Source organism: Macadamia integrifolia, chromosome 5 (genome assembly GCF_013358625.1).
Source record: "Macadamia integrifolia cultivar HAES 741 chromosome 5, SCU_Mint_v3, whole genome shotgun sequence".
NCBI lineage: Eukaryota > Viridiplantae > Streptophyta > Magnoliopsida > Proteales > Proteaceae > Macadamia > Macadamia integrifolia.
Genome location: NC_056561.1, coordinates 11541194 through 11569017, shown reverse-complemented (window position 1 = coordinate 11569017; position 27824 = coordinate 11541194). Strand labels below are relative to the sequence as shown.

Sequence of the window (27824 nt, the reverse complement as noted above, 5' to 3'; positions counted from 1 at the left end):
GCATATTCTCTGACATTGTAAAGATCATCCTTGAGGTCTTCATGGATGACTTTTTCATATATGGCTTCACCTTCTCTGAGTGTCTTCACCATTTGAAGTTAGTGTTAGAAAGAAGAAGAGCTAAAAATTTAGTTCTCAATTGGGAGAAGTGTCACTTCATGGTGAAGGAAGGCATAGTCTTACGTCATGTCATCTCTAAGGAGGGGATCAAGGTGATAGAGCCAAGGTGGATCTCATTTCTCATTTTCCATCACCAAGGACTGTAAAAGATGTTAGGTCTTTTCTTGGCCATGCCAGTTTCTATAGGAGATTTATCAAGGATTTTAGTAAGATAGCTAGGCCATTGACTAGCTTGTTAGCTAAAGATTAGTCCTTTGATTTTTCTCCTGAATGTTTGCTTTCCTTTGAGCATCTGAAGAAGGCTCTAACTACAGCTCCCATTATCTAAGCTCCTATCTGGACTGAACCTTTTGAGCTGATGTGTGATGCCTCTAATTTTGCCATTGGAGCTCTTCTAGGGCAATGGATTAATAAGCTGCCCCACGTGATCTACTATGCAAGTAGAACTCTAAATGATGCACAGCTGAATTACACCACTACAAAAAAAGAATTTTTGGCTATTGCGTTTGCTTTGGAAAAATTTAGATCATACATTATTGGCTCTCATATGATAATTTATACCGATCATTCAACCATTAGGTATCTTATGGGTAAGAAAGATGTCAAGGGGTGTTTAATTAGGTGGGTTTTACTCCTTCAGGAGTTTAACCTAGAGATTAGGGAGAAGAAATATGTTGAAGATTTGGTAGCAGACCACCTCTCCCGTCTCCCCAATTCAAAGGATGAGGATTGTCCTGTCAATGAGTTTTTCCCTGGTGAATAAATGTTGACCATCTCTAGTGAACCTTGGTGTGCTGACATTGTCAACTACCTAATCACAAGTGTGACAGCAAATCATTGGTCCACCTAAGACAAAAAGAGGTTTCACTCTCAAGTCAAGTACTTCTTCTGGGATGACCATATCTCTTTAAATCTTGTCTTGATCAGATTTACCGTCGCTACATTCAAGATTATGAGCAACTTTCAATCCTATCTTTTTGCTATGATCATACATGTGGTGGTCATTTTGGCCCTAATAGAATCGTCGTAAAAGTTTTACAATGCGAATCTATTGGCCGATTCTCTTTTGTGATGCATTCGATTTTTGCAAGGCTTGTCAAACTTGTCAGTCTTTAGGCCGTGTCACGAAGAGGAACATGATGCCCCTCAACCCTATTTTGGTAGTTGAGATTTTTTATGTGTGGAGCATCGATTTCATGGGATCATTCCCTAATTCCTTTGGAAATTTGTACATTCTTTTGGCCATTGATTATGTTTTCAAATGGATAGAGGCCATAGCTTGTAAATCTAATAACCACAAAGTGGTGGTCAAGTTTCTCAAAGAGAATATCTTTTCCTTCTTTGATACACCACGAGATATAATTAATGATAGGGGTACTCATTTTTGTAATCATCCTTTTGAGGCCTTGATGAAGAAGTACAAGCTAGCTACCCCTTATCATCCCCAAACTAGTGGTAAAGTGAAAGTGTCTAATAGGCAAATCAAGCAAATCTTGGAGAATACTGTTAATCCCAACCATAAGGATTGGCGTAACCGTTTGGTAGATACTTTGTGGGCTCATAGGACTACATACAAGACCGATCTTAGTTAATCCCCTTACCGTTTGGTATACGGGAAAGTCTGTCATTTACCTGTTGAGTTAGTGCATAAGGCGTTTTGGGCCATTAAGAAACTCAACTTCGATTTGTTTGATGCTGGCACTTATCGTCGTATCCAACTGTTTGAGTTGGAAGAGCTTAGGAATGATGCCTATGACAACTCAAGAATTTGTAAGGAAAAGACCAAAGCCTTTCATTACAAACACATTCTGTGAAAATCTTTTTTGGTTGGCGAAAAAGTCTTACTGTACAATTTTCGTTTGCACATTTTTCCTAGTAAATTGAGATCTCGTTGGGATGGTCCTTATATTGTACATAATGTTTTCTCATATGGTGCTGTAGAGATTTTGAATCGAGGAAATGATGAGATTTTCAAGGTCAACAGTCAACGTCTTATGCCATTCATTGAATTGCCTTATGCAAATATGGAAGAGGTCATAGAGCTCCATGAGCCTATTTACTCTAATGTTTGATCACATCTGGTGAGTCCCTATTCCTTTGTCCTTGTTTTTACATTATTTCATGCATTGGGAACACTGCACACTTTGAGTATAAGGGGAGATAGTTTGAGCTGAATTGTGTTGGAATCCTGACTTAAGCTTAGGTAAGTTTACAGCCATCTTGGAATTTTTGAAATGTTTTGATTTTCTTTTTATTTTCGATTGAGAGAGAGATGAATTTGGTAACTTGAGCTTTGAAGTAATAAAGTTCTTGTTTCAAGGAAAGGAATTTGAACACATCCTAAGGTAGGGTGAAATTCGAATGTGAAAAATTGTGAAAAAGATATAGTATTGTGATCTTGAGTATAGTCTAGTCTACTTGAGTCCTATTGAGGAGTTAAAACCAGAACTTGGTACTTTTGCATGCAAAGTTAAGTGAAAATTAACATGAAAATTTCATTGATTGTACACAACAGGGTACTACGACTCAAGAAGCAAAGGTACTTTGATTGGAACTCCTTTGAAAAAAAAAAGATGCTTGAACTCTTCCATCAATTTCTATTCATAGATATATGTATGAAAAATGAAATTACTGAAGCTACATAGTAATTTGGGTGTCTGGTGCAAGCTCTGCATGTTATTCAAACCAACTGTAGCAAATGTATAAATGAGTTCAATAAAAAAAAAAAAAAAAAAAAAAAACCATGCATTTGCCTATTTTCTTGTCCGCCTCTGCGCTAAGGTCTTTTGTACCCTAGAATGATACCCTTGGTTTGATGAAAATGTGAGGTTTTAAGGAACCCTATCATTAGGAGGTGTGATAGTTCCATGAATTGGAGCGAGATAATAAAATTTAAATATGGAGACCCATAGGAATATCAATCTTAAAGTTTTTATTGTTATTTCTTTTCTTCCAATTTTGAGTGGAGATAGACTTTGCTTATGCTCTAGTCAGGATCACAATTATTGAGAAGTATGATTTTGAATTTTGTGTGCATATTAATTCACTACAAACACTCACGAGACACAACTCGTCCCTTAGGGAACCCTAGGGGTTTAAAGGCTTGTTGCATAGGCTAAGTGCAGTCGTGATTCCTATGAAAATGAATTAGATTTTTCTTTCTTTCTTATTTCTTTTCTTTTTTTTTTTGCTCAAGAACAAGCAAAGTTCAAGTATGGGGGTATTTCTTGAGCATTTTTTTATATGCAAATTAGTCCAATTATTTACATCACTTAATTCCCAGAATAGGGTTATTTTAGGTATTTTCTCTTGTTTTCAAAATTTAGGCAAAAAATGGACCAAGTGGAGTACAAGTGTCAAATTCGGCCCAAAGAACCAAATTCTAGCCAATCTGGCTAGAGCCTAGAGCATTCCTTCTTAACAAAATCTACTAAATAAATTCCAAGAATTTCCTATGAGGTGGACGATCTCTATTAGGAAGATTTACTCGGAGTCAACCTTCTATTTGGATTTTAACCACATGCTGAGATGAATTTTTAGTAGTTTCATATTCATGATCTTCTATATTTGATAATATTCTAGAATAATCCTATCATATCATCTATTTCGGGATTAAGGGAAATATTGTAAAGGGAATTGGATTATCAAATATTGGGTAATTTCTATTATAGGTTTTGATTTTTATTTTCTTTTTATTTTCCTTCTTCTCATTCTTTATGTAGCTGAACTCTATAAATAGAGAAGTTCTCCTCTTAAAAGAAAAAAAAAAACACCCTCTCTCCTATCTTTCTTCTTATAAGTTGTAATTTTTTATTTTCTCTGCAAAATTTCATTGGAGCTATTAAAGCTGTAATTGAAGATTTAGAAGCATCTTTGAAGTTTGGATATGCGAAAGCTTAGAATTTATTCTCTTCTTCAATAAAATTCTGCAGTTGTTCTTCAATTTAGGTTCTTTTATTTTTAATTTCTATGTCTTTTATTTTTTATTCAAGTAGCATAATCACTACCACCCCCATGGCTAGCTAAACCCATTCTTTTGGGATTTGGGTGAAGCCATGGGTGGTTAGTATGAATAAATAATGGGCATACTTTATTTTAATGGACATGAACCTAGTTAGACTTACTAGGGTTGCCCGCCGCAATGTGTATGTCATCCAATAGGACCATATACATGATAACCGTTGTAGCCATAGTGACATTAATTAGGATTTATGATGTTTATCTTAATATTGAATGTTAAATGATGCTACTCATGGGGTATGTTAGTCATTGCCGCATCTCCTATAGAACTAGATCATACTATGTGTAATATGTCCCCATGCCTATTGTTAATTCAACTTATTTCCATGGTGAATCCCAATCCTGAATGAATCTTCCCCATTAGTTTTACTCTATTATTCCCTATTGGTTAGTTAAATTTAATTGCTTTAATTTAATTTGATATTTTAATTGTTATAATTATCTTGCACATTTAGTTAAACTAGTATAGTCAAATCTCTTTTTATTTACACTGCCTAATTTGGAAGTGTGTTAATTAAGCATTCAGCCTCCCTAAGTTCGACCCGTGGCTACAGCTGACATTGTGTGCTTGCGGTTAGTATAATTAGTGTGACTTACATTTAAGCCCAACACCCAGCTCCCAAAACTTGAAAAACGTATTCAGTGCTTCTTGTGGACAAAAATTTGAGTTATACTCATTTATCATTTTTCATTACAAATGCTAATATCATTGGTGTAGTGCTCTCAAATAGAGAATGTACCCTGCCTGATTCCCATATGTGAAGAACATATTGATTAGGAATTTTACAATGAAGGCTTCATTATAGAACTCAAGATCATAAGCAACACAATAGAACTGAAGTCCAAGCACATGATTAAAAACAGCCCCGCATAGCCTAAACACAATGGCTTGTAATCTTCGGAACCATGAGTCTCAATGGATCAAATTCATTTCTAATGAATCTTTTCAGAAAAATTACATCATTTCCTCCATTCGCATATTATGGAATAACCTGAAAGCATGGCAATAATTTCTACCCCAAACATACCAAGAAAGCATTAATGTTCAAGAAACCAAATCCCTATGGCACATTTCATCAATCACTTGATGAGCAGGACCAATACACCCGTTCTTCATGTACAACTCAATCAATGTGTTGCAAAAATACACATCGGATCCAAAACCGAATTGCAAGAGAGTGAACCATTTCTCTGTATCAAAATACTACGAGTATTGATCACATTTTGATTCAAATGGAACAAAATGAAGAAATCAAATCTGATATTTACTGCCACAAGTGAGGTTGAGCATCTCCTCTCCGTTGGATTTGAGATTCCAAATTCTTCTCCCGAGGAAGAGAACGAATAGCGCAGTTACAAGCAAACCAACAAAGTGAGAAGGAAAGTGAGTCTCCTTCTTATGCCTCTAAGCTTCTTCAGGCGAGAGAGTTTTTCTTTTCTAGTGAGCATCGAGAGCAAGGTGACAGAGAGAGATCGTGAAAGTAGGGTTTTAATTTCCCTTCACATTTTAGTTAGGGATATTTTAATTTATAAGTAAACAGGTAAAAGGTTACACTTGAAACAGCCTTTGGAATGATACTCTGGACACAAATCTATGCATCCTCCATACATGGCTTTCTCTTGAAATAGCCTCATAAATGATACTCTCAACACAAAGCTGTACATGCTATACATAAATATATAACTAACATATTTATATGGGAAAAAAGAGATTAGGAGGGAGGAGATAAATGACTAGAGAAGGAGGGAGTAACGAATCCGGATTCTCTCCCCATGTGGGGGTGGGATCCAGATTCAGGAGTAACTGGAGTTTCCCTTAAATTTGGGTAATCAAGAAAGAGTGGTGACGGAACAAAGATACCTAAAGTATGAAGTCAGTATGGATCTTGTGGAGAAAGAGATGGAGATGATAGGAAGGATATCTATCATGTAAGAAGAGAGATGTGAGTGAATCTTCCCATCCCTCTATCTTACACAGCTCTCTCTACTGTCCTTTATTATTTGGAAACCCAAACAAAATACCGTTACATATCCCTCCAGTAACGATATATATTAACAGATTTTGGTTACATCTTCATCATCCACAATGTCAGTCTTTTAATTATTTTCCTTTCCTCTTTCTTCCTTGAGATTTTGATCTTTGAGAGAATTTTAGCCGATGGGAACCTTCTTGGTAGCACCGAAAAAGTTCCCAGGAACAATCCGTTAGTACCATTGTTCATTCCACCATCAACAACTTCTTTCAACAAGTTAGTATTCTCTCTCTCTCTCTCTCTCTCTCTCTCTCTCTCTCTCTGGCTTCTTTTCTTTTTGATAGTTTTAGTCAAACTTTAGCTATTAGGAATCAATTAATTGTTTGTTGTTCTTCAAATATTAATTTGGATCCATGCTGCATGTGAGAAGTTGATATTTTAATTTTCCCATTTGTTTCTTGAAAATTTTCTCCACAATTAAATTCATAGATAGATATAATAATGGTTCAATATTACTGTATTGACCACTTTGAATTTACAACTTACAAGTTCGAGAATTGACCACTTTTTCTCTCTCTCTCTATACATGGCTGATGAGAATCTGATGCATCACGAAGGACACAATGGCTCTGTCAATAGATAAATATATATATATATATATATATATTTTCATATATGTATGCATTTATTGACATAGTCATTGCATCCTTCTGTCCCTTGCAAAAGATTCTTCGGTCAACATATCACAGGTAAAGCGGTAACTCTGGTTTGCATACATTCCTGTTTCATTATGGGATCTCTTATAATTTTTCAATGCTTTGTTTTATCATGTGGCAGACCTCATTTGAGATCAAACTTGAAATGTGAGCCAGGCGATTTGGGGGTTTCTCTATCTATCCACCCCTTTCCTTTCAATTAAATGGAGTCTAATGGTAAAACAAAAGAAAGATCTACCTCTAATGATCAACAAAAAATGGTTTCATACATAATAGGTAGAGAGGCCATTTAACGAATACATATGAGAGAGAGAGAGAGAGCTTTCATGGCAAGGTCGGAGAACTTTTCCTTGTTTTCTGAGACCCTACCACTCTTGGATGGTGTAGCTTGTTGGCCCTTCAACTTTAATAAACTAGTGAAAACAAATACGAAAAAGTACGTGGGGGTGGGTAGGGGACATTAAACCTTTCGATTTGTGCAATCATTTTTATTCTTATAATCTTGTTTTGGTGAAAATTTTAAATGCTACATTTATTTTGGCATGTGGAAGAATAATGAGGTAATTTTGATCATGAAATATACAAAATAGTACAAATTGACCATGCAACAAAATTTAGCATTTTTTTTAGTAATTTACTATCCCTATGATGGGTGTATATCTAGCTTCTTCTTATAGGTTATGACCCTCTTGTTTTAGTTTTGGGTTTATCGATGCTTTGTTTGCCAAGTATTCAATTCCAATTAGGCTGAAACATGACATGCAAGGAGGAGATGTTGGGATTACCTATTTAAAATTTCAATTCCGAACTATTTTTAACTATTGGTTTCCATCCACCAAAGCTGCTCTGATCCCATATGATTTTGCTTCCTTATCAACATTTTTATTTGTTCTGTAGTCCAGCCATAATTTTTTAGCAGTATTATTTTTGTGTACATTTTGTTTACCTATTTAAATATTTAACTATATTATTTTCTGAAGTATTTTTTATTTTATTCTATTGTACTACTTCCATGCAGTCCAATTGAACTTTTCCAATTTCTTTTCCTTTGTCAGGTTGTCAAAGTAAACTTATGAATGACATTTTGGATATTTGTAAAGGGAAAAGGTTGTGCACACCACCACTGTATTGTAAGCCGGGCCCTTCTATTTCTACTCTCTCATCCCCTTTTGAAATGAGGTCTTACTTTCGCATTGGTGCTGCCCACCAGCGTATATTGTACATGGGTAGTGTGCCTATCCCTCTCCCATTTGTAAATTTGTGACTTTTTTTTGCTAAAGAAGAACCCCTCGAACTTGTCTAGTTTTATGGTTCAAGTCCAAGGGTAAACCTTTGTTATACGCAGTCACACCTAACTCGTGTAACAAATCAGTCACAAGGAGACTCAAACTAGGGACTTTTGTTAACAAACAACGCCTTTGGACCTGTGAGCTACACCGGAGGTGTAACAAATTTGTTGTTAAATGCTTGTACATAATTTAGAAGTATCTTGTAGGATTTTATCTTGAAGCATCTATCATTTTCCTTTTTCCATAGATTGGAATGTATCATTCTAAGTGTATGTATCAAATATCACTAATGATAATGTCCATATAAGCCCTTCTTTATATTTTGCAATTGCACATTACAAGTTAATTGGCACACTTTATATCACTTAATTTCTGAACGTATAGTTGCACTAGCAACTTTTTCCACATCATATTTATTTGTTTTCTTACATATAATTGTGTGTTCTATACTCCATTTTTACAACAATAGTAATAGGACTGGGGATGCTCTTGAAAATATGTTTCTGCAATGGTCCTCCCACAAAAGCTATCTAAAAATAATATCAATAAAGATGCAAAAACCAAGGTCGACTCTTTTTTTGTTGCTTTGTTGGTGGAGTCCTAGCGAAAAACCAGCTGATTGAGAATAATCCGTCTTTTTTATAGATTCAATTATTTGGCCCTCAATTTTTTTCCATATGTCATTGGTGGACCAATCTAACCACTAAATGGGAAGAGGACACTAGTTATTAGTCAATGTCAAATTTGGTGTCCTAGTTAAATTGCATGGCCCATGATATATTCCAATTTTTCCAGTACATTTCAGTGGTTTAAATTTGATTAAATTTTATATTTTAATATATATATATATATTTAATTTATTTTGATATATGATGGACTCTATTTGGACTTAAACTTACTACTTTATTTTTGATATCCTAGATGTAAGACTTGTGTAGAAACATGAAATAACACAACATTGTTAACACTCTCCCAATATTTGGACTATTGGAAATATAACCACAAGAAATCTATTGTAAGCGGCCATATGATTGAAGGGCTGCTAAGTTTAATATGTACAATTTAGAATATATCCTTTCTTTTTTACACAATATAGAATATACCCTTTCTTTTATCGTAAAAGACTACCAAATCAGCATTCATTGTGATAGAATAGAGGGAATTTTAGGACAAACCATTATTGATGAAGATTATGTTGAAACTCTTTTAGCCTATTAAAGGGCGAGTTGTAAGTAATTGTTAAGTTGTTTCTAATGATAATACTAGTGATAAATATTGTATGTATGGGTTTAGGAAAAACTTAGATATGAACAATAGATAAATTCTAGTCTCTCGGCTCTCCTATTCATATGGCAAGCTTGAATCTAAATAGACTCTTTATAATTTATCAGGACGAAGTAATGAAATGTTTGAAAGTAGTCTTAGAAAATTTTAGATCGCTGGAAATTATGTAAAGAAAGAGTACGATATATGGTGGGTCATACAATTGAAGTAGGATCATAAACTTAACATATGAATAATATAATTTTCCTCCTTAACTAATTGTCTTAATTGGGGGGCCACTTGACCTATCATTTGGTAAAATAGATGCCAAAATTGCTAATCCAACATGTACTATGCGCAAACCCATGTTGAATCATTTTATCCTTGTACTATTGGTGAAGGACAATAGGTGTCTAGGCTACAGAAGATTATGATTCAAAATGGGAAATTTGACTTGAGGCACATTGGATGCTGATATCGGTAATCAAACTATTGGTAAATGGCAGACCGTCACATACTAGTTTAGAAATTAATCCTAATGCCTAATCGTAGGTGAGGATGTTAAGGTGGCATGGCCATGTTCAACGGATACCTAGGAATGCCCCCATAAGGAAAAGTGATATGATTACGGTTGAAAGAGCTGAAAGAGCTAAAAGAGCTAAGGACATACCTAAAATGACCATAGAAGATGTTGTGAGGAATAGCTGTATAGTCTAGGTCTTGTCCCAAGTAAGACCTCAGATAGAGCTGACTGGAAGACAAAGATCCATATAGCCGACCCGATTTAGCAGAGATTCTCATGACTTGCTAGTGCTAGGCTTCTCTCTTTCTACTTTCATTTCCCTTTTGCTCTCATTTATTTTACTTTCTATTTCTCATTTTGTTTTCTGTACGGATCCATGTAGTTGATTCCATTAAGTTGAGAGATATGAGTGACTTTGGCGTTGTCATGAAACCTAACCACAAGGTCATGTCACAATATATTGCATTCTTCCACTTGTATTTTAATATTTTCAACTATAGAAATGACTTTAGTCAAAACGATAGAAGGGAAAAAAAATAGAGCGAGGATATATAGAGAGGGTGCAGTATATCAATTGAGCTAAGGTTTTAAGTTTGTGGGAACAAAATGGGTAACCACGATTTTTCATGATGGTGTCCTTGGGACAATCTACATTCTCCTCGATTTGAGCTACTGTTCACCTAAATTTGGACCTACTGACTTGGCACTTGGCACTTTCTTGTTCTAATATAAGATTTAATATGGGCTTTAGCAATGACCATGCTATTTCTTGTTTGTTAAAATTTACCACATCAGCAACTATAGGTGAATCCACGTGACAGAGGAAATCATTCCTGTGAAGACATTCTCCAGTCATGTGGGTATACTTGGATGAGTATGGGTGAGGAGTCCATGCGATAAAGGATCTCATACTTGTCAAGTTTTGATTTGATATACGTATAAGAAGATGAGAAAGTGAATTTGAAGATTCATAAACTGCACCATTGTCATTTAACTTAATGAAATATAGAGTGGTTTGTAATTTTTTATCACGAACTCACTTTATGTTTTTTTTTTTTTTTTTTCTTTTTTTTTAATCTGAAATTTTGACTTGTAAGTTGGGTGTGAGATTGTATATCACATGGAGCCACTTTATGTCAAACATAGGACGTCCGAGTTTATGGCTCGTACAAAGTTCGTTGCTCAACAACTTATTTCACGTCAAAACTTGATTGGTGAAATTAATGTGGGTCTTATATCACATGGAGCCACTTGTATCCATTCAAAATTTTTGAAGTGGCAAAAAATAAAATAGGTTGTGCATCTTTAATGCTGGATCAATTGGCAAGTACTGAAACATTTTTTTTTTCTTTGTTACAAGTCTGTGCATCTTTAATGCTGGATCAATTGGCCAAGCATTGGTAATCTTTCATTGGAAGATTTAATCTACAGACTGTCTATACTATGATTAGAAGATTCATTAAAGTCTTGTGGGCTCTTCAAGGCATTATTGATTTGAAAACCCTAGGTAAAGGGTTATTTTTGTTTCAAAATAAAATATTACTCTTTTGAAAGGTTGTCTAGGGTTTTCGAATAAACCCTTCCAAGTGTATCCCTACTTGATAAATAAGAGTTGTCTTTATATGTCTTTTTCTTTATTTACCAAGTGACATTTAAAATGTATGATTAATTACCAAATTACCACTATTATTACACATTGACTTACTTAGGCACTCTGGGTGAATCTATACTGATACCAAGTGAGGTTTTTGAACTGGGATTGCATAATTTTTCTCTTTGCGCTATGAGGGAAACCAAAGCCATTTGTTTGTGCATATCCATAGTTTAGATGGAGATCATTCAAGCTGATTTTTTATCCGCTCTACACTTGGCGCGTTTACCATGGTCATGATAACTGGTACACTAGAGGTGTGTCCTTCCCGATCCTCTCACAATAGGGAAAGGTTCTTTCAATATTGCTCCTAACACCTTAAGTGAATTATCTCACAACGCTTTGAATCCAGCTCACGTATTGCTTTAATGGGCAAACAACCCAACCAACCCTTGGAACATACTACAACCCAAGTGGCGAAGAGCCAACATCGAGGTGCCAAACCTTCCCGTCAATGTGAACCCACGAGGAAGATTATAGCTAGTTATCCTAGAGTAACTTTTATCCATTGATGGATGGCCCTTCCACTTGACATCGTCAGATCACTAAGGACGACTTTCAATTTTGCTCGATGGGTGAGTCTTGCAGTCAAGCTCCCTTCTTTGTACAATTATTTTCTTTACCTATTGAAAACCTAAGTTATTTCTCAATGTAATATTTCTTATATGGCCTTTTTATTTCCTGCATAGCCCAATTAAATATCTTCCACGTGGACTAGTAAAGGGCCCTGCTCGTGTATATGGTTTCAGGATAAAGGAGTTGATCATGTGGCAGAATGAAGTTGAAAAATCAAATGAATGACGGAAAATACAGAGGACAATGCCAATATATGGAAGGGTATGTGAGTAAATTTGGCTGCGAAATTTGACATGGTGGCCAATCCAAACCATGCTCTATCTATTCCAACAGTCAAAGCTTCCCTATCACCCATGCAAAAAACTTTTCTCCACAAACAAAATTCAAGAATCAAAAGAATTGAATGTTAATTCAGGGGAAAAAAAGCCATCACATTCAACAATCAGGAAGAACTTTAAGTAATTAGTTTGTCTAAATCTTGGCAGGTCAGAACCATCAAAGAGGAGATTGGCTAGCCACTACAGGTTCTTGATCTATGTATAGCTTGGTAAGGATCCATTATCTCACTCAAGGTCTCATTATACAAAAGTGAGAAATCTTCATAAATTTGTTTTCAAATCATACTAAGAAAAATAAACCAGGTGCCATTGCAGGTAAGTAGACAAGCCATCCGGATTTACGTGCATAAATCAAAGAACAATCAAAACAAGGGGTGATAATATCTCTCAAACTATGCTTCCCTTCGAGACGACATCAAATTCTCTGTAAAAAAGAAGTTAATCACGGTAATCATGTTTACTCCTACATTTTGCAGCAATGCGTGAGAATGTCTGCCTGTAACATTTAATCAGGAAGCACTGGTTTGACCAGAAAGTAAACGATGTCTTTAAAAGCTCCATTAGAACAAAGGCATGCAGTTCCCTTAGAGGCTTTGAAACTCTTTCCACTCACATCAGTTATTGGTGTAAGATTTCCTTCAGGACATCTCTTGCTGGTCCTCTTTCTGATTCAGGAAATATCAGTAGGACATATACCAAATGAAGTTATACCCACAAAGAATAGTAATACAAATGTAAAGCAATAAAGATTTAGTAATAACAATTTAAGGCAATGAAGATTTACAGATGAATAATCATATTATGATAAATTAACCGGAGAAAGAAAGAGATCGCCAATCGTAAGAGCAGAGTATACATACAATTTTCTATTCTAAGATTAAAACAGAACTCAGTATTAAGCATGTTGAAAATCATTCTATATCATCCTCAAACCGGCACGTTTCTGTTCTCATTGCCCATCTCCAGAAAACTAAGTTGCACATGCTTTCCTAGCAGGTGAAGGAAATTCAAAGAACTAAATTTCCTGAGTTGCATAACAAGATATGTTTTGGTACTAAGTAGCTTCATTGGTTCAAAGGAATATGATTTTGTAACTTGCTCAAACACTTTGAACAGAAAGAAACAGCACTGCCTCCTAGGCTGTAGTAGTCTATGTTGTGGGAAAGACAAGTTCTGATTCAAATTTGTAAAATAGAATCAAAATGAAGCAAGAGATTTAAATGCTTTCATAAATCTCAATTCCAAGTAGCAACAGCAACAGGAAGGGTGAAGAGAAGATGATACTCTCCTGAATGACAAATCAGAAAGTTTAGTGTGTGACTTGCCTACAAACAAGAAATTTGAAAATGGAAATAAAATATGCAAAGATTTGTAACCAAAAAAAGGAGAAGTGGCATCATTAAAGAGAGAGAAGTCTGCATGTGGAATTATTCCAACCAATTCTTTGCTCAGCTCACATGGATATTGGTAGAAATTTGATAATGTTTGCTAATCGAGGATTCTTTTGGTTTCAATACCTTCTGTTGTCATCTGCTTCACCAGCTTAACAGATTGCAACTTCAGTTTTACTGGAAAAGATGACGGATGAGCATAAATCTGATAGGTATTGTAAGGAAATATCAACATCTTGATCCTCTGATCCCTGGAAAAAACAGAATTATGCCAAAGCCTTCATGGAAGGTGATTGCAACAGAAGATATCAGTATCTCGTTGATGGAAACTCTAATCAGCCATGAGTAAACTCACAGAGGATCCTCATTTTTAGCATAACAACTTTGTCTGCTGCCACTACACTAAAAAAAAAAATTACCAAAAAAAAATGAACTATCGTTAGCACTTAGCATTTGTGGAGTATCGGTTTGCCATATGAAAACAGAGAACGATTAGCATGAACCTGAGGTGAGTCTTATAGTATTTACATTCACCCTAGATCCATATATAGCAGGGATCACATTAATGAAAATATCACCAGATTAGTTTTTATTTTTACTTATTTATTCTTCTGCAAAAATATCTTGCTAAGTTCGAAGTCAGAGGCTAAGTATATTTTACCAAGATGTTGAACTGATACAAACCATCTAGATTTTTTTTTTTTTTTTTTCATGTGACTTTTAATCTTTTTTTTCTTTCCTTGGAAAACTACTCATCCCAGATGGTACAGAACATCAATGACAATGTATAAAAGAACAGATTATATCAGAGGAAAAGAAGAACCAAATTATTTCACTTGTTCAAGCATTGAGGCATCAAAATTTCATAAGCAACCTGATAGAATCACTCAACTAACAGTTCATGTTTGAAGATCCCTTATCTGCTCAGTGAGTGAATGAGAATGTTGAGATTTTCAGTCTCCAGGGAAAAACACTGATCACCCATATGAAAACTCCCCTCCTCTTCTTTTAGGCTTCATAGACCAGAGAAGGGTTCATATTCACTATTTAGCAGATCAAGCCATGGCATTTAGAGTTGTCTGGATTGTCAGAAACATAACCTTTGGGTTCAACTATACCTTTACTACCATCTTTTTTTACGAAGGTTTGTACAAGGACAGGAATTTTTTGTCTGTATCCAAGAGCACTGCATCCTTAAAATCCAAAGATTTCCCCGGAACAAAGTAAAAAATAAGGGGAAGGAAGTACAGTAAATAATATCCAAAAAATCATTCATAAATACTCAAAACTTCATTGGGAATACAATTTACAAATCATATGGATGAATACAAAACTTTCTGCAACAAAATTCAAACTATAAAGCACCGGCTCTCAAAAGATGGCAGGACAAAAATAAAAATCTCACACGATCATACTTCAAGAAATTGAAACCATATTCTTGAAGCAGTAAGGCAGACATTTAAGCTGCTAAAAATAGATCTAAAAGAACAAGATCATCATCACCAAAACAAAGCCCAAAGCTCAAACTCAAAAACCATAAAACCTCAATGTTTCTTTTCTGTTTAAACAACCATATGGGGGAAAGACCAACTGGCCGAGCTACTTGGTCATTTAAAATTTCTGCAACAAAGTCCCAAATTGTTCTCATTCAGAATCATTTCAGCTGGAGCAGGAGCTTGAGCTTGCACTGGAACTTGGTTTATGAAATCCAGCTTTCTTATGTCTTCCAGCTGATGTACTCAAGCTTGAACTCTCAGATATTCGTTTAACTCCCTGCCTGATTCTTCAGCACTTATGCTAGTATCTTGGGATCCCAGATTCTTCAGGACTTGATTCACTCTCCTTAGTTGTTTCCATTTTCTTCACTTCAACTTCAGGACCGTCCAAAGTTCCAACTTCAACAACCGGTAGGTCTGGATGAATATCTACCTTATATTGGGATTCTACCAGGTGGCCTATCATCAACTGATTCAGGAAGGATGTTTTTCTCAATATCTCCTCCATGCAATTGCATAATGGCCAAATCAATACCTTCAACAGACTTCTCTTCAAGAACTGATAGCTCTGAACTGATTTCATTTGGTTTGGTTTCTCCATCAGATTGCCCAGATTTACTTACCCCAACTTCAGTTTCCTCCCTTGTTGGCATATTGTGGAATGAATCAATTATCATTGGTTTCTGATCTCCACCATGGAATTGCTTGAAAGCCATATCAAAATCTTCAAGAGACCTTGCCTCAAGAACCGGTCGCTCTGAGTTGTTTGCAGTCTGACTTGAGTCTCTTTCTGATAGCCCAGATTCACTAGGTCCAATTTCACTTTCCCCTGTTATTGACTTATCATGGACTGATTCTGTAACAACAGATTCCTGAACTCCTTGATTGAGTTTCTTGGAAGCTAACTCCATATCTTTAAGCGATCTTGCTTCAAAATCTGAAATCTCAGAACCAATCTTTATTGGATTTGGATCTTGTTTGGTTTGCTCAAACTCAGCGAATTCAACTTCAGTTTCCTTCGACAATGGCTCACTGTGGATTGATTCAACAACCACAGATTTCTCAAAGTCTCCTTCAGGAACATGCTTAAAATCCACATTAAGATTGCCAAGAGTGCTTGCTTCAAGAACTTGTGACTCAGAAGTACTTCCGGTCCCTTCCATAACTCTGTCTTTCACCTCAAAATTGGCAGACCTAATCCAATACTTGTCTGCTGAGTCTGTAACAGCTTCAAGCTTGCTTAATCTGACAGAATCCACTTCAAAATCTTCTACAGGCCTGTCTCCAAGAACTTGCAACCCAAGAAGGCTCTCTGGCTCCTCCAAACTCAACTTGTTTTCTTTCTGGTCCATGTTAACTCCCAACTCTTTGACACTGAAATCACCTACTGTGTCCAATTCTGACAGAAGTCCCTCATCAATCTCTTTGATTCCCTCTGCCTCTTCACTAATTTGTTCCGTACTGACCTGCATCCCAATTGTTTCTATTGAATCACCTTGGTTCTCCAAGACTCGGCTTTCATCCCCACTTTGGACTCTTACATGGATGTTGTCTTTTGTATTAGTTGGAACTGTAGTAAACTTGATCTCAGAGACCTCAGGTGGGATAGAGAAAGGACCAGTTAACATAGAGAGAATTGATGAATCCTCATTCTCAGTTGCTTGGACATCAGACTTTACTAGAAGAACAGATGATTCCTGAATGTACAAAAAGGCATCTGTTAGTCTCCCTCATTATCTATATATTTTATATGCTCGAAATGCTTTTCATGTGGCCCATACGCTCATCAATAGGAAGCATTCGGATGACAAAAGATGAAAAATATGAAACAATCATCATGCCCATCAAAACAAGATCCAGTTCCTAAATACATTCAGGAAAGCTAAATGGGCCCAAGTCCAAAATCTAGGGCAAAAGAACGTCAATCAAACAATTATGGTTGGACAAGCCATTGGCACAGGCAAAGTGTGTTATGGAACAGGTTCGAGACTGATGAGCATGTGAAAAGCTTCTGGACAAGTTTTATATACCTATACGGCTTGGAAAAGTTGCTCAAGGGATAGGACTACAAGGATGAAAGTTGACAAATGGAAGGGAATAGCCCAAAAATAATTGGACATTCTTTGGGCTGCCCACTCAGCTTCTATATGCCAAAATTATTTCAAAATAGCACCCCACTCTTGTTTGCTAAGAACAGCAATCTGTCTTCATATTTATAGACGTGGAATTGCACAAGATACAGGAAAAAGGATATCTAAATTTAAACAAATACAGTGCATGCAAATTCATAAATTTGGGATGGGCGAGAGCAAAGGTGATTCTAATGCAGTGCTTGACAAATTTTTTCAAAAATAAAAATTTAAATCTTGCTTTTCTGAGCTTTCAGAATCCAATTGCTTCCAAAAGTTTGTCCAAACACTGCCTGATCAATTTTACATGACAGACTGTTCAAAGAATTTGAATGGATCAAATGGCTAATTTGCTCCCAAAGAAAAGAAAAAAAAATGTGATATATTTAACTAATTACACCATAAAGGAAAGTTAAAAATGAAAATAGAGGAACAATGGTGACTTATCAATAAAAAATAACTAACCTATTTAGGATAGCTGATATTTTATGTTCTATAACTGATACAGGAGCACTGACCTGGGTTTCTTCATGATCACAATCAGTAGATAGATGAACAGTAAATTCCTCCATCAAAGGTGTGGACTTCTCCATTTTAGAAGATCCCGAACCTTCAGAAGATGATAACCCATTTAAATAACTTGATGCCATGGTGTCCACATTCATGTTGGCATCATGTTGGTGGACCTCCCCACAGACCTCTGCATTGGAGCTTGACAAAGAGACTTGATCCTGCTCCGACTGAAAATGCTCTTCCTTACTTATCACACCCACCTCTCCCAATTGAGTTTCCAATGAAGATGGACTTAAGCCACTTGCAGCTTCCCCAACTACCATTTTTGGAACATGAGGATCATCAGCATTCTGGCTGACTGCTGAAAATCCAACCTCTATAACATCACATTCACTAATCTCTGTAACTTCCATTGACCTCAATTCATTTTCCTCTATCGCACACAGGTTAGGTGAGGCCACCCATGAACTTTCCTTGACATGAGAGATTTCCATTGTACTCTCTTCATAATACACAGATTTTGCATCTTCTCTATCAACCAGCACTGGAGATGAACTGATTTCAGAGACCTCTACCTGTAAGTCAGAAGCTACGGAGGGAGTGGAGGTGACAACTCCTTTATCCACATAAAAGAGAGCTTCCTGGATGGATGTCATGTTAGAGAGTGTCTTCTTCTCTGATGGGCTAGAATCATAAACAGGCTCCTTGGTTTGACTCTCATCCCCACCTTCCATGATCCTGTTCCTATGATTAAATTCTGATTCAGCGAGAGATGATCGATTTGAGACACTGGACCCTTCAGTACTATCGTCCCTTTTCAGCTCTAGATCCCTCGATCCTTCATCTGTGTCCATATGGAATAATTTTTCATGCACTTCTGACGATGACGAGCTTGAATCACTGTATCTCTCTTCTACTGCAGGAACATCACTGTTGTCAGGTTCCACAAACGAAGCAACAGATCCTGACTGGTGCCGGTGGAGTTCCACTTCATGGGAAGTCCCCTCATCAACCCCATTCATATTAAGCCCGTCAACACCAAAGTCTCTCCTCTCTTCAGGATAAACCTCTGCTGGCTCTAATTCTTCAGAGGACTGGCTTTCATGTTCAACATGATCAGAAACATGCATCGGTCTTCCTTCCACATGGATCCCTTTGACATCAACCACATCAACTTTGACAGCTCTCTTCTCTTCAGGATCAATTTCCACTGGGTCTACTTCTTTGGAGGATTGGCTTTCATGATCAACATTATCAGAAGCATGGTCAACCTGAGAAATCAGGTCAACTTCTTGAGTGAATTCTTGTTCAGAGCGTGTCTTGTGATCTTCTTGATCTGCAACCGAAGAAGCTGACTCTGTTTCGGGAACAGAACTTACCTTAGAATCACTCTTCTCACTCAGTTGTCTTTGAAACATGGGGTATTCTTCCCCCTCTGAAGCCATCCGTTCATTTACAAAATAGGGCCCGAAGTGCCTCCTCTGCTTAGGTTCTGCAGTAACTCCCAAACTGAAGCTCTCATGCCTTCTGAAATGCAAGTCCTTAGGTTGAAATGGAGTGAACTCTTGTTGGAAACTGTCATCCATGAGATTGGGTTTTTCTTCATATGGTTCATAAGGAAGATCAAAAGGGTTTCGTCTAGGCAACAATACTGAGGGAGCAGAGCCAGGAATGGGTGGTAAACCCATGGCCTCATAGGAATCAAAAGGAAGGTCAAAAGGGTTTCGCTTTGTTATCAAAATAGGAGCAATTGAAAATGGAGGATCATTACTCTCCAAGTCTATCAGGTTCTTCTCAGCCTCCATTGTCAAGAGTTTCCTTAACCTCCGCTTGGCTATTAAACTCTCCAACCGCCGGTTCCTTTCCAGCTCCAAAGTCCCAAGATCCATGAGATTCTTCTGATCATCTTCTGTCCATGTGACAACATCTTTAGTTCCATCCCCTTGGGTGCCATGTGCTTCTTCTTCTTCGTCTTCTTCTTCATGGTTCTCAGCCTCCTCTTCTGATTCAGCACTGCCATCATGGGATCTGTTGGAACTTTCTGAAGCAGCATTAGAGTTCCCAAGGGATATGAGAGGTGGCTGAGAAGCTTCAGACTCTAAGAGTGGATGGAGCTCATCAAGTATTGGCATGATGTCAGCCATAGAAGCATCTGGAGAGGAACTCTCCGTGCGATCAGAATCTGAATCGTAAGACTCAGAATGGCCTTCGGCATGTTTCCAAGACAAATTTTGGGAAATGGAAAATGCACCACTGGGCAAATCAATCTTCCTTCTGGGAGTCTCAATCACTTCCCAACCAATGGAAGTTGTACCATCAATGTCTTTGCTAGCACTAGGTCCAACTCCAAGAAGTGATTCCTCATGAAATTCTCGCTTCTCAACCAATTCCACATTACCAAACTCTCCCTCCTTGATCATTTGCTTCTCCCTAAGAATTTCCTTTGGTTCTTCTTCATTTGCAATGGTCCTATGCATCAAACAACTGTCATTAATTGTCGAGAAAACCATGTCTTCATCAACTTTACTTGCTTTGGCCTCCCTTACCTCCCCCAAACTCATTGGCTCCTTTACAACCTTCTCTCCAACTTCCCTTCCCTCCTCCAGACCCATTGGCTCCTTTACCACACTCTCTTCAACTTCCCTTCCCTTCTCCAAATGGGTCTCTGAAGAAAAGCTCTCATCTTTCTGGACAATAAGATCATTTTCAACAACTGCTGCTTTCAGAGAAGTAACGTCATGGGTCCTCTTGTCATCCTTCTCAATTTCTGGAATATTTGGATTCCCAAAGTTCAAAAGAATTCCTAGGAGAGCAGCAGTGCAGACAAGAACAGGGGAAGAAGAGATCAACAGTCCAAACAGAGAAGGAAAATATCTGTACAGGAAAATGAAGAAAAACACCATTGCCCAATAAAAGGGATGATCCCGAACTGATCTACAAAAAGTTCTGATTGGAAAAATCAGACCTCTCCTGATACTAACTCCAATCTCCATTACATCAAGACCCATCTCTTCCTTCCTCTCCTAGATAAATATAATCAAAACCCAGACAGGCTATCAAAATCAAATCTTCAAACAGAAAATGGAACCAGGACAATCAGATCTAACCCAGAAAATCATTCTTCCTGTCTTGCCTTCTCTCAATCCCAATTCCAAGTATCAAACCAAAACTTGATTAATCTGACAAATATTGACAAACCCTCCTCTCAAAAACCAATCAAATCAAATCTTCAATCACAAAACCAAATCCGATGATCAATTTAAACCCTGAAATAAAATTAAAAAAACCAACACAATAAAAAAAAATTAAAAATTAAAAAATTTACATAACAAATGATGTGTAGCTAAAACTTTATATATTCAGATATAGAATAGAGAAAATTGTGCATGAAAACGAGGGAAATTTCACTCACTTATTAAACAGAGTTCAAACAAAAGAGGTTGAAAAACTGAGAAAAAATGGGAAGCCTCCTGGTTGCTTCTCTGCAATGTTTCTGGGCATTTGATTTTCATTCTGCATAGGAAGAGGACAGCAGAAAAGAGGAGAGACATAAAAGAACGTTTTCGACTTTCTTTTCATTCTTTCTTTAATCCAAATTAAGAGAGCAGTTGATGGCCTCATGAGTCAGTCAAGAGACTCATGACATGAAGGTTTTATTCTACCCAAGATACACGCAAGTTTTTTAAACTCGGGATCCGAATTGATCGGACGGATTTACCCTTTTGTTAAAAAAAACAAAAAAAAGGAACGTATTTTCTCTCCGGTAGCGGAGAATTGGATCTGTTGCACAATCACCTAGTCGTACGTGTGAACATTCAATATCTGTCCTTTGTATTTTCAAATATAACTCCTCTTCACTCTTTTAATGGCAGCAAAAATGGGACAGGTGTTGAATGGTCACAAATACCACTAAGTGATTCTACAAGCAGCGGATCCAAACTCTCGTGAGCACGCCCCTACGCTCTAACACAGATAGATACGAATCAAATATGGATTGAATGTGATCGGATTCCGAATATGCTTGATTGTATATGGATTACCTCTAAACGGATATAGATGCGAGTCGAATTCAGATTTTACTATCCAATACATCCTTGGTTTGTGTAACTCTGACCTTCCTCCCCCTTTCAACAGATACAATTTACTCCCAATCCATGTCTCAAATTTATTTTAGCTCTTCTAGAACTTGTCAAAATTTCAAGAATTCTCAAAATCATTAATTATCTAATTTTCATTGGAAAAGAAAATACTACATTGCTGATGTAGGTATGCAGTAGTGTGCAAGCCAATGAAAGGGCACATGAGAGCATCTTCAACGCAGGGGTAGTACAATCTTTCTCCATCCGCTGTGTCTAGACGTGTACTTACGCTAGCTCGAGATCTTATAATTATTTTCCATATAATTCAAATTTGGATCTGGATACGGATACCCCTAAATAGATAGGAAATATAAATCAAATTTGAATTTTCAACTATCCATTTACATTCCTAGATCACAGGGGGTGCGAAACTCCTGGTTGATGCCCTAGCATGCACTCTAATTGACCAAGGTGCTAGCACAGGAGCCATGTTCTTGAACCATTTTACCCTTATACCTTAGTAGTGGATCAATATCGAATCAATTCTCGCCAAGTCGCAAATGAGTACAATTTGTTTAACTTACCAATAGCCTCTCTTTTTTTCAATAATAATAATATTTAATTTTAATAGTTAAGCTCTCAAAACTCAAACAAAATGCCTAAAATAAGTATTTTTCTTAGGCTAAAGTTTTTCTCCACCGCATGGTCAAGGAAGAATCCCTTCAACCACCTTTTTAGTATAGGTCAAAACAGAATTATTATATGTAAAGAATTGAATATGAGCCCATATATTAAACAATGCAATATACCTTCATCTTACCATATATCATCTTAATATTTGATGTCGATATATCAAAACTAATGTATGGGGCGGAGTTTGGGCAATAAAGAAGTGTCATATAGAGATGCTATGTGTAGTAGAGATGAGGATGTTAAGATAGGTGTATGACAAAAGTAGGAAGGATAAAGTAAGGAATGATCGTATTAGAGCTGATTTAGGAGTTGCCTCAATTAATGACAAGCTTCGACCAAGTCTTTTGAAGTGGTATAGTCATGTTCAATGCAGGCTTGAGGATGCCCCAATAAAGAGAAGTGATTTAATTACAATTGAGAGAGTTGAAAGATCTAGGGGCATGCCTAAAATGGCTATAAGAGATGTTGTGAGGAATGACATGCATAACTTAATCATTGTCCCAATTATGACCTCATATAGAACCTATTAGAGGGCAAAGATCTATATAGCTAACCCCATTTAGTTGAGTTTCTCCTGGCTTGTTGAGTTGTGCCTCTTTTCTTTTACTTCTATATGTTTTTCACTAATTTATTTTATTTTTTAATGTTATTATTGATCTCAATTTTCCCCTACTTTGTTTTGCACGGATCTTTATAGCTGACCAAATTAAATTGGGATAAAGTTGAGTTTGTTGTTGTTGTATACCAAAACTAATATAAATACCACAATATGAACATATGGTACTACACATGGAAAAATTCAAATATATACATCTGTAGTTTAGTGGAATTGTTTTTGAAATTCATGGGAACTTATAAATTAAAAATGTGTCTGGCCGAGCCTGTGGCGCAATGGTTAAGTTGCAAATTGCAACATGTTGGTAATAGGTTCAAAACTTAAAAATAGTCTCTTCTATGAAGCAAGGGGTAACAATATGTACAATTTACCCCTCACAGTCCCTCCAGTAGCAGGATCCTCGTGCATGGGGTTGCTTCTTCTTCTTTTTTTTTTTTGAAAATTAGAAATTCGATTGAGCTTGTTCCTGGAGTAGAAATCAAATTTTAACAAGAGAAGGAGATTATTGTCAAAAGGAAAGATTATTGCTAGACAAGAAATCAAAATTGCAGCCAGAGAGAGAGATTGTTGCCGAAGGGGAAGAGTATTCCAAAGAAGTTTCTCTTCGTCTTTTCTCGAGTAACCCAAGGTAAATGATTGCTAGAGAAGAAATCAAAATTGTAGCCAGAGAGAGTGATCGTTAACGAAGAGGGAGATTGTTGTCGATGTTGAAGGGGAAGATTATTATTAGAGAATTTCTTCTCTCAAGTGGATTTATCTTACTGGACATCTCTCTTTCTCTCTCAGGTATTTGGCATTTTCTTCCTCCCACAAGTTTGGTTTATTGGGATTTTACATGTCTTTGTCAATAAGTACTATTTCTAATCTTTTTAAAGTCCTTAAGGACATGAATCAGGAGTTCCTGAGGTCGAGGTGATCCAACCCATTGTATAGTTCCTAGCCTGGCACCTGATCCCATGTCAACTACTAGTTCCCCTATTGGAGGTGTGTCTACTGCTGGTCCTCATGGGAATGGTGGTGGGCCATTGTTGCATCCTCTGGGTAGGGATTAGGATCCTCTCCTAAGTGTTCATCACCTAGGTCGTGCCCATGGCTACTTGAGCAGTCGACACGTGTTCAAGTGCTGATTCAATGACTGTGCTTTGACCGACTAGAATAGAGGCGTTGTGCCCCAAACCATTAGATCAACGCCTGAACACATGTCGATCACACAGGTAGCTATAAGCCGACCTAGGTGATCAGCGCTCAAGAGAGGAGCCGGATCCTCTGGGTAGCCCCTATATGCATTCCAGATTGCAAGGGGGTGCCTATTTGCTTCGATTATGTGAGTTCATTTTAGATCTTTTGTTTGTACATTTGATTATTTTCTTTTCTTTCATTTTACATTTCGACACTTTCTTTTTATTCTAACGAAGTTATTCTTAAGTTTGTTTCCTTTTTGTAGGTTTCTAGCCATCGGTGCAATGAGTTATTGTGAATGGTCGAAGGTTTGAAGAAGATGGTGGATTGTGAAAAGAAGCAGCCCATCAGGTATTGGGAAAAAGTGAAGGACGAGATCAAAGGGTATAAGAAAAAAATTGAGCAACCTGATAAGGATTTTAAAGAGTGTGACTGCTTCATTAGAAGAGAAGCCTACTAAAAGACAATAGGGTGTGACTATCACATTACTAGTTATAACAACCTTACCCCTTTCATATTGACTTCAAATTTAGTTAGAATAATTATGATTTGTGTACACTGTACAGTGTTAAAGAATATTTTTATAAACAAGTCTAATGATTTGTGGAAGGAGAAGTTTTCATCCCCATAGGTGAAAGGAAAAAAGAAAAAAGGTTAATTACAAGATTACACAACATTGGCTTTGGGTTTATCAAATTACATATATACTATTTTAGTTAACAAAATTACACAATATTGGATTTGAGTTTACAGAATTAACTGTTATGACCAAAATGTGTTATCCTTGAGAGCACCCCAAAACAGTCAGGCGAACGACAAGCCTGAGTGTGATGGGCAATGATAAGGAACCAGACGAGTGGTTTGGACTTGATTGAGCCACCCATCTGGCCTAGTGTGGACCAAAAGGCCAGCAACAACCTAATGGACTAACTCTACCAAAAGAACCTCGGCTGGCCGAACAACGACATAAGGGAAGTGCGAACGTCATGCAGTAAATTAAGTGGCAATAAAACTCACTAAGATCATTACCAAGAGGCAGGTGTCACACCCCGTTCTCACAGAACCGGACTGGTGATCGAGTTAATACTTGTTAATCCAAAACCTGTTAGGATCATCTGATACAGTAACGATAGCACATCTTACACACACACACACACACACACTAAGTCAAGCAAATTATGTATTTCAGCAGAAGTCTTACATATACATACCTATAAATACCCCAATACTCTTGATACCCAAATTGTATTACATAATACGTTTACATGTGTGTCCGTAGGTGTGATATATATATATATATATATATATAAGAAATATAATTTAAACATCTAGAGCACAAAAGGGGTAACATCACTAAATAATCAAAAAGAAACCCGAGTTGGCGTCAGTGTTACCGTCCCACAACACAATTCTCGCACGGGCACTCAGCCTCATGCCCAAGATCTTCAGGGACCCACCAGTCCTCGACTGAAAACTCCACAGTGGGTCCCAGCTCTAGCTCTTCAGCCAGATAACCTATAAGATCATCTAAAAAGGGGTGTACATATGGGGTGAGCTCACTAGCCTAGTAAGTGAAAATAAAGACCAAGCAATCATTCGCAACACAAGTGCACCTATATATATGCAAGTCCATTTTTATTAACTTAAACCACCTAAACATCACATCTAAACCATAGGTCATGTGCTGCTTACAACCACAGTGCACGTATGCCCCGGGTACGAGTTGTGAACCCTATCCCGTGATATGTCCATAGGATTGCTGAAGAATGCCAGCTGTGGCTACCGAAAAAGTAAATGGTCTTGCCCTGCATTAAAGTAAAATAAGTCTTGCCCTGTATTAATTTAAAAGTAGTATGATTGGCCCTCTTGTTATATTACTAAAGTTACCGACCGTCCTAGTGATCGACCAGGGGTACTTCTAACTGTCACTATTGGTACACAATCTCAGACTTCCCCCCAGTGATATACCCAACACCTAACCCCAGTTGGGAAGGATCGTAGCACAGAGATATGTCATTCTTAATCGCATGCTCCTATATGAGATAGTACGACTGTATAATACCACCATGTCCTATTCCACTGACCACCAATGTATGCGTGTCCAAGCCGACTATGGCATCTAGTCTAGTAATGCATCATATTCAATAATTTAAATTCATCCATCTCATATCTCAAATCAGGAATAAACATTTAACCATTAAGCATATCAGTATACTAAGTCATAAATGAATTTCATAATGCACACATCAATGCATGCAAATGGAATTTGAGGATGACTAGGCTACACACAATAGTGAAATAATGTCATGGCTAGTCTACCACAATAATGGTATGATGTAAAAACACTCAAAAAATAAAGTCAATGTCCTCTTCTCACTTGCCTAGTTATGTACAATGATCACTCTTAGTACAAGAAAGATTTGGAGTTCGACGATGTGAGTTTCTAGTACAACCTATCATAAATGAGTTTGAGCTTAGTATCTTCACTTTAGACTTATAACCAATGGGGTACGATGATCCCAACGTATTTACAATCATGAAAGTAGGTTACCCGATAAATTTAGGCTCAATTGGAACCCATTGGGTCGGATTGGTAGGTCAACCAACGGGCCAGGCACCCACCAGTCCCTGCTCGCCTGTAGATTCAGGGACACTGCCTAGACTGGCAGGCTAAGAGCTGCGGGCCAGGTGCTCACCGGTCCTTGCTCACCGATTGGCCCAGGAGCCTTACCTGGATCGAAGGACCAGGTGCCCACCAGTCTTTGCTCATCACTCGACCCAAGGGCTCTGCCTAGACCGGCGGGCTAGGATTGGTGGGTCCATCCACTCTCAGGGCACCCACCAATCAGAATCGGGATTTTACTGTTCACTTTCACTTTTCATCTCATCTTGGGGAAACCACCATAGATCGATTCGACCATATTTTTCACAAATCTAAGGTTACATATCATGATTCCAACATAGATCTAGGATTGACTCAAAGTTCTAAGCTTGGGTTTTACCTCTTTGCTCAAGAACACTTCAAAAATCTCAAATCTTCTTTTTAGCTCAAGAGATCAACAAATGCTTCACAAATCTTGCAAGTCTTCCTCTAAATCTTTCATAAACAACATGTAGGTCCTTTATTAAACCTTAGATGTAATACCCTACTTCTTAAACCCGGTCTGATTACACGGTTGACCTGGTTTAACCATGCAGGACCCGAACCAGAGAGAGTTGAAGCGGGTTCCTTATGGACTATGATGGCAAGGGTGACCTT

At 37.2% G+C, this 27824-nt stretch overlaps 1 protein-coding gene and 1 pseudogene across 1 annotated transcript; one reads left to right on the top strand and one right to left on the bottom strand.

Annotated features, from left to right (window-relative positions):
- The first annotated feature begins 883 nt into the window (after positions 1-883).
- LOC122077880 lies at positions 884-2192 on the top strand (annotated as a pseudogene).
- A 12913-nt stretch (positions 2193-15105) lies between these two features.
- Positions 15106-21624, bottom strand: LOC122079890. Its single transcript, XM_042646661.1, has 3 exons — positions 21411-21624; positions 18004-21264; positions 15106-17053 (listed from the first exon to the last, which is right to left on the bottom strand). The coding sequence occupies exons 2-3, from the start codon at positions 21004-21006 to the stop codon at positions 15791-15793; spliced, it is 4266 nt and encodes a 1421-aa protein (XP_042502595.1). The 5' UTR covers positions 21007-21264; positions 21411-21624; the 3' UTR covers positions 15106-15790.
- Between the last annotated feature and the right edge of the window lie 6200 nt (positions 21625-27824).

Bases quoted from the DNA above. Each gene is read 5' to 3' on its own strand.
- LOC122079890 (XM_042646661.1), bottom strand. From the start codon at position 21,006: ATGGGTCTTGATGTAATGGAGATTGGAGTTAGTATCAGGAGAGGTCTG. The intron at 17,054-18,003 runs GTCAGTGCTCCT...TTGTACATTCAG, and splicing joins GTGATCATGAAGAAACCCAG to GAATCATCTGTTCTTCTAGT.